Consider the following 21361-nt stretch of genomic DNA (forward strand, 5'->3'; position numbering starts at 1 on the left):
TAGTAAATAAAATTTCTCTCCACGCATCCGGTTTTGTATAAATTGAAATTAAAAGGAATATAACTTTTTGATGATATATGATGAGAAGTGAAAGGGACATAGCTCAATAAATGCTTGACGAGTTTTTTAATAATTGTTTTGACAATTTTCAAATGTGAATGATGTATTGAGCCAGAAGAAAAAAGCGATGCTACATGTTTTAAATTTGAAGGCGATTATATTTAAGAAAAGACAAAATGGAAAATTAATCATTTAATTCACTTCAGTCGCTACACTTTAAAATCTTATTATTATCTCCTTTGTGGGGTCAGCATCCAGAAATTAAAAGTCAATGAGAGGTTTCGGTCCAGAGATCGTCATCTGCCTGCCCAAAGTTGAGACTCTCAAATAAAAATTTAAAAGTTCGACAATTGAAATGGCTTTTGTTTTGACTTTCTCAATGATAACTTTAAATTTAGTTGACTAATCAAAATAAATTAAAAAAATTAGTCAAGTTAATTATTTATAATAAATAGTTGTTGTCTTCGCTAAAATATCCTTGTTAATTATATATATTAGCTAGAATTATCATTTAATAAAGCATATAAGATACGCAACTACTAAAAAGACTACCTTAAAAAATAGATAAATATGACAAACAAAATAGATTATGATCTTATATTTAGGATCAAATTAAATATTAAATTAACTCTTATATTAAAAATAGAAGATAGTGTGTACATATATATCATAGTCCAATGTCCTATTCATGCATTATGCATACGTGATGTTTACGTAGTCATTGCTTAATAAACAAGAATCAGGATAAACTACAAATTAATAAAAACAGTTTCAATATTTCACCCTCCCTGTGTGTGTGTGTAGACAAGCGTACACACGCACGTACGTACGTGAGTTGTTTCCTTGATAATTTAGTATTCGTCTTCAAAAATTTACAAGCCCGCCAAACTAACCTTCATCATAGTTTCAAAGCATAGCTTCCACAGCCGTACAGGCTGAATCTTTTCTATTATTTTCTTCTTTATTTTCAATTTTGGGGTTTTTTTTATCTCAGATAAAATAAGTGTAAGAAAAGTCATATGAGAACAGTGTGTATTTTTTACTTTAAAAATAATTATAATTGTGAAATTAATCTCATCTTCCTGAAAAAACAAAGGAAAGAAAAGGTAGACACTAAACAAGATAAAACTACGGTAGAGTTCTTCTGAGATACTAATTCCATAATATATATATATATATATATGTTTATAAATTATAATTGAATAGACCAAGCCCTTTTTTACTTTCATCTTTTAATAATTAAAATATATGTTTATAAGAGTGAATGAACATTTACTATTTAAAAAAAATTAATATACCAAAATAAATACAGTCTATACATAACATTAAAAATAAATTAATCTAGCGATTCAATCATTTATTATGGAATTAATATATGAACTGTTTTGAGAGCTATGGCTCTGCTAATCTGGTGGACATAACTAATTGGTAATTGCAAAGTAGGTACATCATAGTCTAATTACAAGGATCTGATAAATTTTTGTACATAAAAGGCATTAGTACTTTGTAAATTTTGTAATCAGACTTTAATTTATGTTCTTCTCACTAGTAATATTTTCAATGGAAGACTTTTGTCAATTTTGTAGCTTTAATTTTGGGTTTTTGATCCCTAAGGTCTTTGGGTCAAAAAGCAAGCCAAGATTAGAATAGTTAACAAGCATTATCACTGGATGGATGATGGATTGACAAATAAACATCCTGCTAACTTGATTTCCAAGCACTTTAGAATACTCAGCCCCCTACACATTGAATTATGTTGGAGGAATTTAAAAATACTGTCAAAGTTCAGGATAGCTACGATCAAATTTTAAAAGAATGTAATATATTTTTTAATTCAATGATTATCTTTTAACATTTTTTTTTACAAATTTGAATAGTAATTTAAACATTATGAAATTTATCTCTCCATTTCAATTCTAATCCCTGCAATTTTTATTATAAGATACAAATATTACAATCAATTTTAAAGGTAGTATACATGTAAAAATATAATTTATTTTTCAAAAATGGGTTTTTTATGGAGGGGGGAGCCCAAGAGAGAAAAGAAATAAAATAGTTAGTTAATGCAGTGAGACTGACCAATAATTAATGGGAACAAAAATTAAAAATTGGCGTTAAAAATTTTAGCCCTACTTAGTTTAATTAGAATGTTATCTCCGAAAAAAAAAAATCCTATATATAAGACTTGAGGCAGTATTATTTTATATTTCTGGTCTTGTTTAAAAGTTGTTGTTTTAGGGTTTCAATGATCAATTTATTTTTTTTCCAACTATTTCTTAAATTAAAAATATCTTTTCATTTTTTTCGTGTAATGAAATAGAAATGTCTTTATCAAGATTTAATTGCCAAGGAGTGTGAAAAGATTGAAATTCTACCAACATGACTTTTAAACATGGGGGATATTCACTCTCCCTTTGTGTTTTAATTAAAGACAAAATTATGTTCGAGAATTCATATATATAACACATGATTTTAAAAGTCGTAATTATCTTTAAGAATCATTTACTATTAAATATTAAAATATTTAAGATTAGAACTTAAGAAAACCAGTATTAAATTTTAAAAAAGTTATAGTTATAAATAGCTAACTTAAAAAATTAGTAAAATGTGGGGAAATGGAAACCAATTCCCATGAATATATCGTACAAATTATAATAACATGATAAATAAATAATTGAATTAATGAGGTCTTTTCATGTAATGAAATAGAAATGTTTTTATCAAGACTAGTTTAATTGACAAGAAGGGTGAAAAGACTGACTATGAAAGCCTCCTAGCTTGATTTACAAGCCCTTGGCCACATACCATATTTAATTTTTAATATAAGAACTAGTTGATTCATTTAGGTAGATTAAAAAAATTAGTTATATTAGTTATTTGTAATAAATAAGTATTTTTTAAAAAATATTATTGCTAATCAAATATATTGATTAGAACTATTTTTTTTGTGAATAAAAGTTTAGATAGTTGTGTCCAAGATGCTTACTAGGGCCACCAACAAAATCTTCATATTAGCAACAAGATTCAAACTCATAACTTTGTGGATTATGAACTGACTCGTTACTAACCAGACCAACTCTTATTAGTGACTAGAACTATTATTATTACAAGGACTAACTTAAATAAAAAAACTAGATAAATATAAAAGATAAAATGAATTAGGATCTTATATTTAGAATTAAAATAAAAATTAAATGAATTCTTATTTTAAAAATCAAAAGAATGTTAGTGAAAGGATTCTAGCTTTAGCATTCTTGATTCCGTCAAACGTTGGAGGGAATAGTTGGGGATTCTTGAAAGTACGATGAAATATCAAATATCTAAAGTGCTTTTTGGATTTTGGTCAAAGCATATAAATATTATGTTATAATCTAAAAACATTGTAAATATACTGTATTGTTAGAATAAACTATTCTTATAAATTAAGAAAGTTCAAATTGAAAATATTTGACTTTAACAACAATTTATACTAATGTAATGAATTTACATGATGAGATGGTATTTTAAAGAGGGAAGAAACCTAAAAAAATTTCATCTTTGTTTAGTCAACGTCAATTTGATTTATTCTTATGTTAAAAAATCGTTAATTTCTCCGTCAACAGTGATATTTATGTAGAATTTTAAGGTGTAAGAAGAAACATAATTGCTTTGCGAAATGAATCTTGTTTTTCTTTGGCATGTGATCTGAATTATAATTTTCAACTTATCATCCGCACCTCCAGCCTCTTGTTTTGTTTTCTCTGGAAGAATGATGGCCATTGGTCATGTTTTTCAACAAAAGGCATGTAATTTATTGATTAATATACTACCTCTAATCCTAATTATAAGACATCATTTGTAATTTATAAATAAAGTCTTATAATTAGAACCGAAAATAGTAATAATTACATCTATACTTTAAATACAGTAATAACTAAAATACATATACAATAATATATAGATACAGCATGGGAGGGAGAGGATGATATGCAAACATTGATGAAGCAAATAGCAAGATGAACTAATGAGATGAGACATATAAATAGGATTCGCCAATAGCCTTGTAATTTAATACCATGAAAGATCAATTGTAAATTGAAGGTTACAAGTTCAATTTCACTTCTAATCATCTATCCTTTTAATTTTTTGGTTTTTTTTGGGGGGGGGGGGGGTAGGTTTGCAAATTCTTTTAGATATAAGAATATTGTAGTCAAGACAGGACAAAAATATACTCTACCATCCAATACCCATTTGACCGAAGGGTTAGCTTGCTAGAAAATTTTACTAACCAGGTAAAAGGAAGGGAGCAATATCCCTTTCATTCTCTCCCTTCCATTTTTCTTGTACTTAACTGTGTGTTAAGGTTTTTGTTTGTTTGTAACTCTTAGATGCATCACGTTGGGAAAACATCAGCGAAGCCTTAGCGTCTCTTTAATGTTAATGAAATGCTCTTGCACAAGTATAAACTTCCATTATATAGATCTTGGTCCATAAAAGATTAAAGAGTCTGCCTCCCGCAAACAGTAACACACAAAACAAACCTGAGCAGTAATTGGACCAACAGCTCCAAAAAAGTCAAAGTTTTTTCAGAGAGACGGAGCCTCAAAAACATATTAGTTAAGAATATCTCAGTCATATCACATCGCTAATGCATAATTCAATCTAATTATAAGAAATCAAATTATGAATCGAACTAGCTAAACCAGTATGGAATATGGAAAGCTACTTTTCACTTAATTTTAGCCATTATACTAGTATGGAAGTAGGTTGCAAGAATGACCTATCAGAACTTTCTCCCAAACGCAATACAATAGATTGAACAAAGCATTAGTTTTAGCTATTATACTAGTATGGAAATAGGTTGCAAGAAGGATTTATCAGAACTTTCTCCCAAAAGCAATACATTAGATTGAACAAAGCAATTGTTACTTAAGGGCTTGAGGCTAAAATTAAAAGGAGGTGAAAGATACAGGGCTTCATATCTGGTACAAAATTGGATGGCCGCTTGTGCACTCCTCATGAGAGGCATTTGAGTCTTGCAAATGTCAAATAGCCTGTGTGACCTCTTGCTTCACCATTAGGCCTGGCCATAACAGTAGAAACACTACTGCTACTGCTAAGCACATTGCCTCCATCAGAACATTGCCTTCTCTTGCAGGGAAGAGAACCATTGGCAACGTTCCCTTCTCCTGCAATCTCATCCATTCTCTCTTCCCGAATTTCATATGTGCGTAGGAGCACCTCAAATGTCCTTATATCTATGCATGTGCCAAAAGAATGCATACCAGTTAAAGAGATTCTTTTACACTCACACTCACAAAAAGAAGGAAAGAAAGAAAGAACACAAAGGTACCTGTGAAGCTGGTTTGAAGTGTTTCGCATGATCGTTGTACTTGTTCAATACATGGGGAGAATGAGCACAGGGTTCCATCCTGTTTTAACACGTTTGCAGCTGAAGGAATGGCTAGCCAAGGTTGGGGTAGATCGAGAAATACAGCATCAGCTAAACCAGCGAATTCACCAGGAAATCCCTCGCCCTGGGTGTCTCTCACATTCACACTGATCAAGCTGCTTAGACCTGTCCTCTCGAAATCTTCCCTAAAATAAGATCAGGATCCAAGTGAACAAATGAACCAAAATTGTAAATTTATCACAATCTAAACCGTATAAAACAATGAATAGTAATGTAAATTCTCCCTCCGTCTCGCCCACACTCACAGACAGACTCGCTCGGTAAACCACCAAATGCTTCTTAAAATCGTGTTGGGAGTTCTCACAGAAGCGAGTGCCGTTAAAATAACAGAGTTGCTCGATCAACTAGCAGAGAGGCATATAATTGTTTGTTTCAAGAAACATACCACATAGCTAAGGTAATAAAGCAAACAAGTGGACCTGTAAAAGATAAGAACATATACGCCAAGTATCCAATAAAATGAGAGCAATTTCTGAATTAAGAATCTGAATATTATCTTTTTGGTTACCTAGCTGAGGCAGCTCTTTGTTCATGGAAATCAAACGTATAGACATGTCCTGTAGGAGCAGCGGCCCTGGCAAGAGAAGTGGTCAAAGATCCACTTCCAGTTCCAGATTCCATAACCAAGCAACCAGGAACAATCTCCAAGTACATGATCACAAAGCTAATATCAGCAATATAGAGAATCTGAGTCCTATGGTTTAATACAAGAGTCCATAGCTCTGGAGTAGGAGCCAACAAGTATACAAAACCACCCTTGTTACTGAACACCTTGGAACCAAAAGGCTTTCCTATCCAGTCGGAATGTTTGAAAACTCCGAAACGATTCTGGAGGACAGAATTTTCAGACACCGTCACAGGCTTCATGGTGTCATGCCTCTCATAAACAATAACCAAATCGCCATTACTAATGAATCGATTGAAAGATAGCTTGTTAGCAGGATTACAAGCCAACATATTAGAATTCTTCAAATTCTTCAGCGAGGTCCCAAAAGAATAAATCGGCTGTCAGAAAATAAACAACAGAGGAAACCAATGAAATAACTGATTTGTGATGTAGAATATAATCTCCAAAGTTATGTGGAATTCCGACGAAGGCACGAAGCGATTCGGAGAACGAAGAAGCAGAACGAAGAGGGGTATAGAAGAAATCCTTGATAGGAGAAATTTATTTTGAATAAGTTAAAGAGTGCTCTGCATTCCCTTGAAAGTCTAAGTAGGGCAAAGCAAGGAACAATAATAACGGTCACTCCAACTTCTAAACCCTAGCACCATTAAACTCCGGAGTCCAGAGGAAGAAGAGGAAGCATGTTCTGACTTCTGCGGTTATCTCCTAAACGCACCGTTACTCTTTCCTCGATTTTATTTTCACGGCCCAACTCGACAAATATCTGGGCTAGATTAGATGCTTTGGCCCAAAATAAAAAGGCTTGTTATTTTGGGCCTCTGTAAGTCAACAGAGGGTTCATACATGTTTGGGCTTCCATGGCCTCATCTCAAACAAATGAGCTTTAATCCATGAAGTAGCTGGGCTTTTGTTTATTCTTGAGCAATTGGGCTTCGCGTCTCCTTTAACCTTTTAGAAGAACAATAACTCCCTGATTGTTTTTGTATTTCTCGTGTGGGGAAATATCTTCTTTTGTTACTAGATTTCACTATTTCATGATGGGACGAGGAGAATATCAGATAATAAAATACCCACAAATTTCAGTACTAAAACTAGTACAAAATTAAAAGGCAAATAAGTGACAGCATTAAAAAAGAAATATAAGGCATAATGGAGCATCCTGTCCTGCCTCGTCATCATTCCATTCCAAATATGGTTAAAAATTTCTGGGTGGGCTTTTATTCCTTTTTTTTTGTTGGGGGGGGGGGGGGATGCAAAAGCAGTATTTGAATCTCCTTAATTGAGCTTTTTAATTGCCCACTACAACAAATATTTTCGCCTTGATGTGCAGCCACAGTTTTACTCTTAGAGACTGATTGTTATATGATTTTATCTCTCAAGTTATGGGAGGCTTTGATTGTGCCTCAGGTTATTATGTTTTGTCTTGTGAACTTTTTCATAAATTGGTGTCTGGTGTGTGCTGTTATCTTATGTATGATCATCTATATCTATACTTTATTTTTTCATATAATATAATAGACCTTTTATTAAAAAAAATTTTGAGCTTCTCAAATTAAGGTTCAATTGAAAGTTATTAGTCATTATGATTGTAATCCAACGGTGTCGAAGGAGGAGTTAAAATTAAAGACTTGTTTTTTTTTAAAAAAAACAAAACAAAGCCAAATACCCATTTAATTCCCTTATATCGAGAAAACCTCAATTTCAAATATTCAAATTCAAAAAGTGAAAGTTTCAACTTTCAAGGAACGGTGTGTGAAAAAACAGTGCATTCCGATCGATCTTCTCTACTTCTCCAACATTGAGAGACGCCACAAATTTCAAAGATTGCCCAGGAAATTATGGAGGGAAGGGTCAAAAAGAAAGTGCATTATTTTTGTACCAAAACAAGAAAGTGCATTTTGATATTGTCCAACAAATTAAAGAGATACACCATAATTTTCAAAGATTGCCCTACAAATCATCCAAGTTTGCCTCTCTTCACTTTTTGGTTGTCTCGAGTATACAAGGGTGCTTCGTACAAAACTATCATGGTGTCCAATAAGGCTTTCTGCAACATTTGTCAAACATTCCACCACTTCTCCTTCATCATCATTCTAGCTTATATATTCATAGGTTTTCTTTTTCAAACTGTAAAACGGATTTCGTTTCAGGCCCTTTTCCCACTTTTGTTATGATCTCATTATTAAGGTTTCAACATGCATCATTGCAGCACGTCGTACATTGAGAAGTTTGCTTTAAAAAAAACAGGGGTGTTAAAATTCAAATTTACTCTAGAAGTTTTCATTTGGGAGTGGTGGGCACCTGAAATTTTTCTTTTTTTGGTGTACAAATTTATTCTAAAAGTTTAAAATCATTATAATATTGTCATCCTATCATTTAAAAAACTAACATTGACTGTTAAATTAGTAACGTTAATCATTAATATTTTTAAGGATAAGAAGCATTACTGATAAAATTTTAAACTTTTGAGATAAGTTTGCACCTAAAAAAAACTTCTCAGTGCCACCACTCATAAATAAAACCTTCCTAGACAAATTTACACCTTAACCCAAAAAACAATTCTAGAAATTTAATTTGGCTTCCTATCTCTCTGATATGTTGATATCAAGCCCCAACCGCCCTAACTTACAACTCTTGGTAGTATTTTGCAACTAAAAAAAAATTGCAAATCACTTAGGTAGGAAAATTAATTACCAACAGAAATGCTGACACGATGAGGGAGGGGGAGAGAGAGGGAGGGAGGGAGGGAGATAGAGAGCCAATGAATTTGAGGGAGTATTCATTCATGATAGGAAATAGTATATTCTCTATCTTATTTTTCTTTTAAATGATGACGGATAAGTTATTAACATTGAGAATATTTTTCAACCACTTATAAAATTCTAATCAAATAAAACATCTTGAATTTCGACAACATCAAAATTTCAAACATGATCTTTAATTTAGTTTTAAAAAAAATTTAATTGGCATTAGATTAAATACTAATCAATATAATATTAATTATTTAATTCAATCATATATATATATAGTTTCATTACATATCTCGATCCAAAAACGGATGATCTGAAATTCAACATATGCAATTCAATAATTGAACGATGGAGATGATTTAAATGCAATGTCGCAGTGTGAAAAGATGAACTTGCATTATATTGTAAAGCCTCCCTGGTTTTATTATTGTTGATAGAAAGCAGCATGGACAAGATGTATAGTACTACCTCCGGTCCTTAATATAAAATCCTATTTGATTTTTATTTTGGTTCTAAATATAAGACCCCAATCCGTTTTGTCTCCAATATTTAATTAATTTTTTTAAGATAGTCCTTCTAATAATTATAGTTCTAGTCAATACACTTGATTAATAAGAATATTGTAGGAAAGACAACACTTATTTAGAACAAATAACCAACTCAACTTACTTCCTTAATCTTCTCAAATTAGTCAACTGGCTCTTATAATTAAGACCAGAAATACTAATAGGAACGAAAAGGACAATGGAAATAACAAACGAGGAAGGAACATAATCAATTCTAAGTGTTGAATATTTGAATGGATTCATTAATTTCCCGGAAAGTTGAACGAAGAAACTGGAAACTGATGTGCGCATGTGTATATGAATGAACGTGGTATTGATTTCTACTTTCCTGGAAATGGCTCAGGCATACCATTTCATGTGCATCAATTATCAGTATTCCAATTTCCAAGTCTGCTTAGACTTTGACCAAATTCTATTTTATTCTCCCTCACACTGCTCTATCATCATTTTTAATTATCTTACACGAAACCACTTTCAATACACACACCTACCTGCACCTGGCTTGAATTTTCTTTTCTTTTTGTTTTATTTTCTTGAAGGCCAGAAAATAATTATATTGACAAAACCTCTCAGCAATATATAATGGCATGTTTCACACGGCAAGTCAGTCACGTATGGACATTTAAGAAAACTATTTTTACTCAACATCAAAGCGCAATTATAAATGCTAATAAATTATAATGACCACGGACACTGAAAAATAAAGTTTATTTTTAAAAAAATTAAAATGTTTCAAATCTTAACAACATTATTAGCTGACTCCTTATTTCCACTCTAGGCATCAGGAGATTTTTATTATGTTTTTAAAATCTAAACAAAATAGTTGGGTTGTTATAAAAATGAGAGAGTTAAAGAGTAGAAAGAGAATAGCAAGACAAGAATTGAGAGAGAAAACAAGGAGTATTTCTCATATACATATATGGGTACAAATGCCTTGTATGTGGCTTCTATTTATAGGCCCCCAACCATAGAAGTCTAATCCAAGAGTTACAAAGAAATGAATAAGGGAATAATGACAATAAATATGAAAAACTCCTCTAAAGTCATTCATTGGGGGGTTATGGGTTTAAGACATTCAAAGATCAAGAATCCTATGAAGAATCCTAAGAGTTGGGGGTTATGGACATCCACATATATACAATATTTATAACACTCCCCCTTGGATGTTCATAACAAATATTGTGCCTCATTAAAACCTTACTAGAAAAAATCCAGTGGGACAAAAACCTAGTGAAGGAAAAAGAGTACACAATATATATTAAGGCTGCCTCATTAAAAATCTCAACCAGGAAAACCCTGTGGGACAAAACCTTGGTTAAGGGAAAGAGAACATCATGATCTTTGCTCCCCCTGTCAACAGCATAACTCTATATCATTTTATCATAATAAAATATACTAGTTTCTCAAGTCGTCCAATGCTTTTTCAAGCATATCTTCTTTTTAGTCGAACTATGCATAGTATATCATCATCAGCTTATATTGAAATGTATTCCTCTAACATATCTTCTAGATATGTGGAATTATCAATATATTCTTCACTTGCACTAAGAAAACTGCAAAGAAAGGTTATTCTAAAAAAGCACCATAATATATCTTGCATCAGCATGATTAATTTAATTTGAACAAAATGATACCATATAATAGTTTTATAGAACTATATATCCAATCTTAATTTCGTTATTTACATGCATACCTGCAGAAACTTATTTTTACCAATAAAATTATAACACGTAACATTGACAATATATGTAAATATTATTATAGAATAAATATATGGGACTTCTAGTCTATTTAGTTGAATATATTTTGCAGACAAAATTATCATAACAAAATCAATCATTTTGCAATCATTGATGCATTCAATAACTTGATTTATGGGTCAAGTAAGATACAAAATTATTTATTTTCGAATACATTTTTTTAAGCTAGATATGTATACTCAGATTATCTTATTCAACATAATATTTTAAATATTGGATGATTTTCTTCTATATAAATGCTTCTGGCATTTTAAATCCCTCAAGAATTCTCATGTAAACCTCATTATTTAGTGAGTCACATGCATAGGCTATAACGATATCTAACAGACGCATATTTTGTTTTTGATATACTGCTAGACTAGTAATATATGCAAAAATTATTGCATCCACCACAAAATACTATGCCTAATCATAATCACTAGACCTTTATGAAATTCTTTTTTTTCACAAAAATATTCATATGTCACATAATAACTTTGTATTTGATGTGTTCGGACTACAGGTCCATAATTTTCACATGTTAAAATAATAATTATATTTCCATTGCATCTTTTCTCTTTTCCTTTTACTTTTGGCCAAATTTCTATTTTCATATAAGATCTTCTTTAAAATCACGTGATATTGTTATCAAAAACGTTGTCGACAATTTTATCTTTTTGGTTCCATTTTTCCCCTTGTGACATAATTTATTGAGATCTCTTCATTACTTTTCAGGTACCTGAACCTCTTCTGGGGCTTTTTTTTCAACTAGTTATGTCTCAGTACTCTTCTAGAGCACATGCCTCCTTAATATAACTTTTAAATTTCATGCTCCTTTTTGTTCAATATAATTATATTGGAACCAATTCATCTCTCATGCTTCAGGCATGTCTCACTTTTATTTATACTAATTGGAGCATTTTCAGCTGGAATATGAGATTTAGTAATACTCATTTAGGTCAGTAATAGCATCTGGCACATATTTTGTAATATCTCATGGATGCATTCTTTGATGAACTTCTAGTTCATACTATCATATATCTGAGGATCTATACTTGATAATAATAATGCATTCTATATGTTATCTTTTCCAGCTACTCAATTTCTCCCCCTCATGTTGGAAAAATTTTATCGAATGACAATCAATTAATCATGTAGTATGAGTCTCCTCAATTCATTTGCTTCTTTTAGAAACATCCCTTTTGTTTCTTTTAGATACAAACAAGAAGAAGGAGGTTCTTACCCAACATTCATTCCAATTTTTTTTATATCCATCTATATGTATATTGTGGTGGATCAATAGACATAAGCATTGCATATTCAAACTTTTAAGATAGAAAGTATTTGGCTCCTGACCAAAAGCCAATTTCATTGGGAGAATTTTATTGGCTTGATTTGCATAAATGTTGCAACATATCAAACTAAACAAGCCAACCCTGAGATGAAAATCTTGTTCTCAAAAGTGTTGATCTAGCCATTCATGGAGGCTAATAATTCTACTAGATCGTTCTGTTAAGTAGACTTTTCAATTATTTTTCTAACAAATGCATGTTGATCACTGAAATTTTGGGATATAAATTCACAATCTTTTTCAATAGAAATTTTCTGGATCTCATAGTCTGGAACTTGTGCACTCAACGTAATGATTACTCATATAATTTTGCAAACTTCAGGTTGCAAATTAATAATAATACATGTAACCATCTTATAGATGCATCTATCAAATTTATTAAATACTTGTATGGTTTACATGCTATTGGTATGTGCCCATATATCTGAATTTGATATATTTCCAGAAATGTAGAGATCCATTTTACATCATAACTAGTGATATCAATGCAATCAATTTCTCATTGAGAATAAGCAGCATATGAATTCTTGGATCATATAATATGTTGGCTATTCATGAAGAATCTTCTGGTTCTTCAATGAATGTCGATACATAATCATCAATAATTTGTTACATCATATATATTACTTATGATAATCAGACAAGCCACCCCAACTATACATTAATTGGGTGAGTAAACTTCTGGTTTACTGTAACAAGTTTCAAGTAAAACTCTATCTAACATCAACTCACACTTGTATTTCAACAGTCTCCACCTCAAGTGTGAATCATAAAAACATGTTTTCCTTATTCATGTATTTCAAAAAACAGTAACTAGCATATAATAGGCTAATAACCTCTATCATAAATAGTTATAAGTATCATAAGTTTAACTTATAATATATATAAAATTTACACATACTGCAAAGATGATTTTGTCTAACCAATCGAAATTAATATCAACTATAAATTTTCTCATAAAGTTAAATAAATTTCCATTTTCTCAATTCAAATGTAACATAAATATATGATTTTTTTTTCAAATGTCACAGTAAAAACTGTCACAGTAAAAACTAATTTAATTGTAGATATACAATTTTCTTTTATACTTTTTCAAAATGTATGAATTTAAAGAATTAAATAATGTTTGAATTAATCCAATAATCATAATTTTTTTAAACTATAATTATCATTTGCACATGCTTAATTTATTCTCATAAACAAACTCATATAATTAAAAAGAACACAAATATAGAATATCTTTTAAAATAAACTTTCTGAGAATAAATGTAAAATTGAACTTATTGTCAAAACTTCTTAACATTAATATATATTATTTATTTAATTTGTAATACTCAAAATATATCTTTTGAAAAATTACTTACACATTGTATGAATACTTAACTTTTCTTTCTCAACTGATTTCTTGTTTAGTTAAATTCAAAACAATTTCAAATGCTCACAATAAAATTTATTGTCAATAAATCACAATAAATCATTCAAACTAAGATCATACAAATAGCATATAAATAAACAAAATATAAACAATATATCATCTCTTTAATTTGCGCACAAATAGCACAATAAAGTACCAATATCATAATATGGCCATTTTTTTTTGGCTATTCTATTGATATGAAAAATAAATTATATTCACAATTCATATTCATAAATATGCAAGTAAATTGGCACAATAAATTAACATTTCAAAGTGACCAATAACTACTCTTAATGTTTATCAATATCTTAATATCAAATACTTATAATAATATATTTCTACCAATCAATCACAAGAAATTTAAAATAATATTATATAACCTTTTGGATATAGCCTCCTGGGCTAATGATTATATTTTTAACTTTGAACATATTTCTCTATAAGACATTACCTTGGGTATTATAACTACATTTTCATACTTTTCATAATATCTCTTGATCTTTTGATTTCATAACCAATTTTAACATTTACTTTCAATAAATTGGTACATATATTTGTCTATATGACTTCTGGTCATATTATGATATTTACTCATAATTGTTTTTGACTATAGAGGTATCAATATCTCCTCAATTATGGTTTAATAGCTAAAACCAAATATTATTGCCCTTTAATTATTAATTCCAACGGTACAATGTGGGCATGCTCTTTATCACTCTCATAGACATGTTCCTTACTTTCAGTAGCACATAATCAATTTATTCAAATATTAGTCTTCAGGACTATAGTAAAAATCTTTCAAATAAAGCTCTTTTATGCCATTTGATGTTTGAACTATTAGCCTTCAGGGCTTTGATACTTGTCACAATGTAGCCTTCAGGGCTTCAATACTTGTCACCATGTAGCTTTCAGGGCTTTGATATTTGTCACTATCAAATCGTCAAAGTGCTATAGATTTTTCTTGTCATTCCATTTAAAAGCATCCATATTGTTGTTTCACAAAAGAACAATTGCAAAAGTGATATGACTTTTGGTCATCTAATCACATATGGCTTCTAGCCATTTAATAAAATGAAATTAAATAATATTGTAATGAAATAAATTAAATAAATTAAAATTCATAATCAAGTATAAATAACATTATATAATCACATATATATAATACTGCGATAGATATAAAATGACATAATATAAACCAAACAGATATACGTAAACAAACAATAGAACAAGAAGTATGGAAAAATAAATAAAATAAATAACACAATATCACAATGGGGAGATAATAAAATTAAAATGTATAAAAAGAATAAATTAATAAATAACATAAAAGAACAACATAATATATAGCAAATATATAGAAAATTAAAATTAGACGTGACAATAAGATAAAAAGAATAATTGGGTAAGGAGAAGTTAGTAGAAAATATTATCATATACTATAAGAATATATTAATTTATAAAAGGCTCATACCTCAAATCTTCAGAGCAAACTCGTGCTGATAACGTGTTATAAAAATGAGAGAGTTAGAGAGTAGAAAGAGGATAGCAAGACAAGAATTGAGAGAGAAAACAAGGAGTATTTCTCATATACATATATGGGTACAAATGCCTTGTATATGGCTTCTATTTATAAGCCCCAACCATAAAAGTCTAATCCAAAAGTTACAAAGAAATGAATAAGGGAATAATGACAATAAACATGAAAAACTCCTCTAAAGTCATTCATTGGGGGGTTATGGGTTTAAGACATTCAAAGATCAAGAATCCTATGAAGAATCCTAAGAGTTGGGGTTATGGACATCCACATATATACAATATTTATAACATGGGTGTTGTTGTTGTTGATGGTAGTTTTTATGAGTAAAACCAACCATTGCGTGGCCGGGAAAACGGGCCGAGCCCGTCGGGCCGGCCCTTTTAGGCCCTGAAATTATGAGGGTCGGGTTTGATATTTTCTCTTAAAATGATAAATAAGCCTTGGAAGGCTGGCCCTGGAGGGCCGAGGGCTTAAAAGGGCCGGCCCTAGAGGGCTGCGGGCCGGCCCTTTTAAGCCCTTTTATAATTTTTTTTTTTTTTAAATTTTTTATATAATATTAATGTTATTAATTTTTTACATTGTTAATAATATTTCAAATATTTAGTTATTATTATCATTTTAAAATTAAATTTAGTTTAGACAATAATTTATCCAATTAAATTTTTAAAAATGGGTTAATTTGGACTTTAATAATGATTTGATTTATATTATATGCGTTAATATTTTTAAACTATATATATTTGATAATAGAATATTTTTATACTTATATAACTTGTGATTCTATAATTTGAATTAGAAATTCATGAGTTTCAACAACAATGTTTCTCACATTAAAGTAAAATAATAGTTAGATTGCAAAATTTAAAAATAAAATTCTTATAAAGAAGAAAAACTTGATATTTTTGTTACGAAAGAAAAGCATACTTATGAAGAAAAATAATTAATTATAGTGATGATGAAGTTTCAAAGATTAATGATAGTGTTTATTTATTGCACAATTGTATTATAGATAAAACTTTTAGATGTTGTTATCTTGTTAATGAATGTTTTAGATGTTATTAGATGTTGATGAATATTTATATATGACAATATTTTATATTTGTGACTTAATTTTATTCATATTTATGTCTTTTATTAATAATTTTATTGGTTTATTTTTATATTTTTATAAAAAAATATGATAAATATAAAAAAATAGTATTTTTTCTTAAACGGACCAAAAGCCCGCTGACCGGCCCTGACCCTGTAGTTTAAGGACCGGGCCTGGCAAATTGGGGTATTTTTAAAATTTCAGCCCTGGAGGGCCGGCCTTTTTAAGCCCGCTAACCCTGAAGGGCCGGCCCTGAAGGGCCGGCCCTGGAGGGCCGGGCCGGCCCTGATTCCCGGCTCTATGCGTGGCATTAAATGGGCAAGTGGTGGGGAGGACCATAGAGTTATAAATGAAATCGAATTCGCTACCTGTCACATGTAAAAAAGTTTTTATGCCATTATATTATAAGGATATTAATATAGATCTTTTCTTTTTAAATGATGGTAATTAATTTCCTTTTAATTTGTATCACATGATTTATTTATTTGAGAACTTAATTTAAATGACTTTTTTTTTTCACTCCACTCCATCTAAACACCGCAGAAACCATAAATTCAGTAAAATAAACAGATGATTTGTCCTCTTGTCCCTAAATGAATATATAAAATAAGAAGAGACATTTACTTTTAAATACTTATTTATATTTTCAAACTACTACTCCTCTGATCATTAATATAAAACATATTTAACTAATTTAATTAGATTAAAGAAGTTAAGTAAATTAGTTAATTATAAAAAAAATATGACATAGTTTTTCTAAAATATCATAATCATCTTCCTTAACATCCTCCCTCCCTCATATATTTGATTATAGTTAAGGGAAATCCCTAGAGGTATTTAGGAAAAATTGATAAATATAAAAAATAAGTTTTATATTTAAGATTAAAATTAACTTAATAATTAGGTTCTATATTGAGAACCAGAGGAATACTATATTAGGCCTGGAAGGAGAATTGAACAAGGATATTCCATAGTTCAAACCAAGCAGGGCATGGATGGGGGAGGTGTTTGGAATTTTTTCTTTGTGTGGGGGTATTAGAGTACATTAACTAAAGTTTAGGTGCTGTTAGTGTAATATACTCCTCAAAAAATAATAAAATAATTAATTTTTTTAGAAAATATATTAAAATCGTCGTCCATAAGCTTATTAAAAGATGAAGATGCAGTTAACCACATGGGAAGAACCGGAAATTCAATGGTGGGTCATACATGTACGTACGGTTGGACGATTCAAGTCACAACTTGGACTTAATCGTTTCTTCTGTTTTATCCTTTTTAGCCCTTTTATTTTTTTTAAAATAAATATATTATACGCCAGATTAATCTTTGATATATTTGGATTTTTCTCCTCTCATTTAATGGTGGACATCTTTGATTTTGACTATGAAAGTGACATGAGAGGATTATTATTATTATTACAATTATTTCATGTGAAAACGTAATTATATATTAATATTCTGTGCTTATCCCGCATTACCTGCTCATCCATCTTTTATTTAATTCAATTCCATTAATTATGTTTAAGTATACCTTTTTTTTTTTACTCAATATTTCTTTCTAGAACGCGCGCATTTCATCATTTCATGATGATCGTTTACCGCATTTAAGTCAAATCACAATTAAGAATATTTTGGTAATCCATCAACGGACATCTTTTATTAAGGAAAATCTGTCTAAAAGGTCCGTCAAAGGTGAAATTTGAACATAAAATAAAATAGGATTTATGTGATCAATCTTATTTGAAAAAAACCGTATTTGTAAGTGTAATTACTAAGGTGCATTGTAAGGACAAATAGTTTTTCCCCAAAAACATCTAATTAATGTAAGGTAATTTTATAATTTTTAGTTGAATTATTTATTATTATGCACACAATCACCATTTCATATTAGAAAATTCGTGATTTTTTGCTAAAAAAGAATGAATATAAATATCAATCTTCACGTTCGTTAATGTTTTATATTAATATCTGATATTTAGCATTATTAAGTCAAATTCAAATATTATCAAATTTAATTGAGAATAACTACCAACAAAATAATTAATAAAAAATACAACTATATCTTTTTATGAAATAGAAAAATATATTTAATAGTGATAATTGTTATCATTTATTGGCGTTAATCCCAAAAAATTAGCTATAACAACTTAGAGACAACGTTTCAAATTGTAATGAATGTTAATATTATCAATGAAAGGTTAAATAATGCTTGAATTTGATTCAATAGTTTTATATATCAGGTAGTTACATTAAAAAATAATGCTCACATTTAGTGTTTCAGTATAAAAAAATTGTGCGCAGAAAAAAAAAAAATACCAGCAATTATTAGGGGAAACCTGAATAATAAACTATTTATATAATACTCCTCTTAGTCCTATTCATAAGACATGTTTAGCATGTTTCATAGAGGTCAAGAAAAACCTTAAACTTCATTAATTTTTATTTAAAATTTAATAACTTTTATTTTTATCCTTATTTAATACATATTATACTTCATGTAAATAAAGTTAACACAATAATAAATTAGAAGTAAAATTATGCATCATTATAAAAAAATTTTCTAAATATCTTATAAATAGAATTAAAAAACATCTTTTCTATCTGTCCCGTAAATAGAACCAGAAGAGTACAGTACAACTAGCATTTGACAACCGTGATACCTTGTGTTTTATATTTAAAGGAGGCGGCTTGAGGAGGAATGGGGAGTAGAATGCCGTGTCAGGAAGTGGGTGGGTCGGTGTGGACGTCCTCTGTTCGGCCACGACCGTACGGCACTACGGAATTCAGGACAGCTCATTTTCCCTCCACTCTCGGCCTGCCTCACGCGCATCGCTTCCTTCAACTCATAACTGAAATTAAATCCCTCCTTCAAGGATCTCAAATGCATATTTATATTTGTCTAAAATCATTTATATTATACAAAAGAACTTTAAATTTACTCATATACGAGCATGTTTTTATTTTAAAACAAGCGCAATTTTATGGGGAAAAAATTACAAGGGTAGTTCTGTAATTGTGAGATTAAATTTAAATATACTTTACACCTAGATATTTTTTTTTATTTGCTTATATTTTTCATTGTATTTTCTTCTTGTTTCCTTTCTTTTGGCCATTTCATTTCGTTCAACTAATCCATTTTTCTTTTTTGTGATGGTGTCTGCATTTAACAATTTATCAAAATGAGCCGTCACATGTATATTATGATTTTTTTGACCGAAACATCCATGCTTGCATGATGGATGAAGAATAGTATAATTATGATGATAACGAAATGTGGACATACAAATATACAGATAAATTTTGGCCAATTCTTGAAGGCATGAAAACGAATAAATTAAAAATTATTGGATTAAAAAAAAAGAATTGAATGAAAAAGCAAAGGCAACAGAAAGCATTGAAGCCGTTTGCCAATAAAACCCAATTAATACAAATTTATGTCTCACAAGAAAACAATTCCTGTTGTTTTCTCCATCGCTTTACCTTATTAAACTCTTATTAAATATCAAACTATGATACTGCCTTATTTTCTTTTATTTGCCTTTTTTTTTTTCAATGCATGTGTGTGGGAATATTTTCGGCATCTTCCGTAGGGCCTTCTTTAATATGCTGTTTCAATTTCACCCTTTCTGTTTAAAAATTCAGAAACCACGCTGAAAATAAATAAAGTTTAAAGAGGAAACTAAAATTGAAAGTGGAGGTGGGCCGTGGGGGGACCGGAAATTTATTTTTTGTCAGGCGGGAACAAATACCTCATTAAATTAGAAAGGTCTAAGTTCAATTGTGCCTGCGGAACATTCTTTCCATACGGGAAAGGATCTCTCCTCTTTTTTTCTTCCCATATCTTATTTTCTCCGGTTTTTTTAATGATAAGATTAATATTTGAATGTTTTAGATTTTATTTTTTTAGTTCAGTTTTAAACTATTCATCTCAAATTGTAGCAGTTTGAATTTATTTATTTATTTTTTGTTTTATAATTTTTTACGTAGATAATAATTTTATATAAGATCAGATTTGGATCTAATGATTTAAAAATTAGAAGGGGAGGAAACAAGATGGGAGGAGGAGGGGAGTAGGCAGCCTAAAATCAAGGGTAGCATAATGTGTTTTCTCATGTATCGAAAATTATTCTGTTACCAATGAGGATCAGGTTTAGTGAAAAGAATTAGTCTCTTACAATTTGACGAACTAAAATACAAATTTTTATTAAGAGATGTATTTATATTTAGTGCCTCCAATAAGATGATATTACTTGTGCCTAGCCAAAAAAAAAATATTCCTCATTATGGTCATTTAATCTTCTTTCTTTTCTGTATCTTATCATTATCAACCTACCGAACATAAATTTTCTCATAAAAAAATTTATTGCATACTCTCTCCAATCTCCATCCCTTTTTATAAGAAACAATCACCACCTCTATCTTGTCCCAATTTATAAGAAATATTTGCAAAATGTCTTAAATTTTCTTGATTAGTTTCTTATTTTACTCTCATTAGTTATTTATTTTAATACTCAATATATTTATTATCTTATTTTTTGAGACATTATTTTTATTTTAATAAGTTTATATTCTCTCTCTTATAATCTCTCACCCCATAAATAAGGGTGTTTTTAAGAAATAACTTATAATTTTTTTATATTTATCATTTTTAGCTAATATTTTGATGTGGTTTGGCAAATATTTTTTATTAAAAAAAAAGTAGGAGGGAGCACTGAAAATTTGAGGGGTCATAATTTTTCTCTGGCCTTTTCCTTCTTACCATCAAAATTCAT

General features: G+C 29.8%; 1 protein-coding gene across 1 annotated transcript; it reads right to left on the reverse strand.

Moving 5' to 3' along the window:
• Window positions 1-4854: 4854 nt before the first annotated feature.
• On the reverse strand, window positions 4855-14565 carry LOC114712155 (tRNA (adenine(58)-N(1))-methyltransferase catalytic subunit TRMT61A-like). Its single transcript, XM_028896620.1, has 4 exons — window positions 14555-14565; window positions 6021-6704; window positions 5393-5637; window positions 4855-5297 (listed from the first exon to the last, which is right to left on the reverse strand). Exons 2-4 carry the CDS (start codon window positions 6467-6469, stop codon window positions 5056-5058), a joined length of 936 nt encoding a protein of 311 aa, XP_028752453.1. The 5' UTR covers window positions 6470-6704; window positions 14555-14565; the 3' UTR covers window positions 4855-5055.
• Between the last annotated feature and the right edge of the window lie 6796 nt (window positions 14566-21361).

This window comes from Neltuma alba, unplaced genomic scaffold (genome assembly GCF_004799145.2).
Source record: "Neltuma alba isolate B1F8T4 unplaced genomic scaffold, ASM479914v2 tig00011337_pilon, whole genome shotgun sequence".
NCBI classification, from domain to species: domain Eukaryota; kingdom Viridiplantae; phylum Streptophyta; class Magnoliopsida; order Fabales; family Fabaceae; genus Neltuma; species Neltuma alba.

Excerpts from the sequence above, each read along its gene's own strand:
- LOC114712155 (XM_028896620.1), bottom strand. The coding sequence starts at position 6,469 with ATGTTGGCTTGTAATCCTGCTAACAAGCTATCTTTCAATCGATTCATT. Across the intron at positions 5,638-6,020 it reads CAAAGAGCTGCCTCAGCTAG|GGAAGATTTCGAGAGGACAG; the intron begins GTAACCAAAAAG and ends ATCTTATTTTAG. Across the intron at positions 5,298-5,392 it reads ACTTCAAACCAGCTTCACAG|ATATAAGGACATTTGAGGTG; the intron begins GTACCTTTGTGT and ends GCACATGCATAG.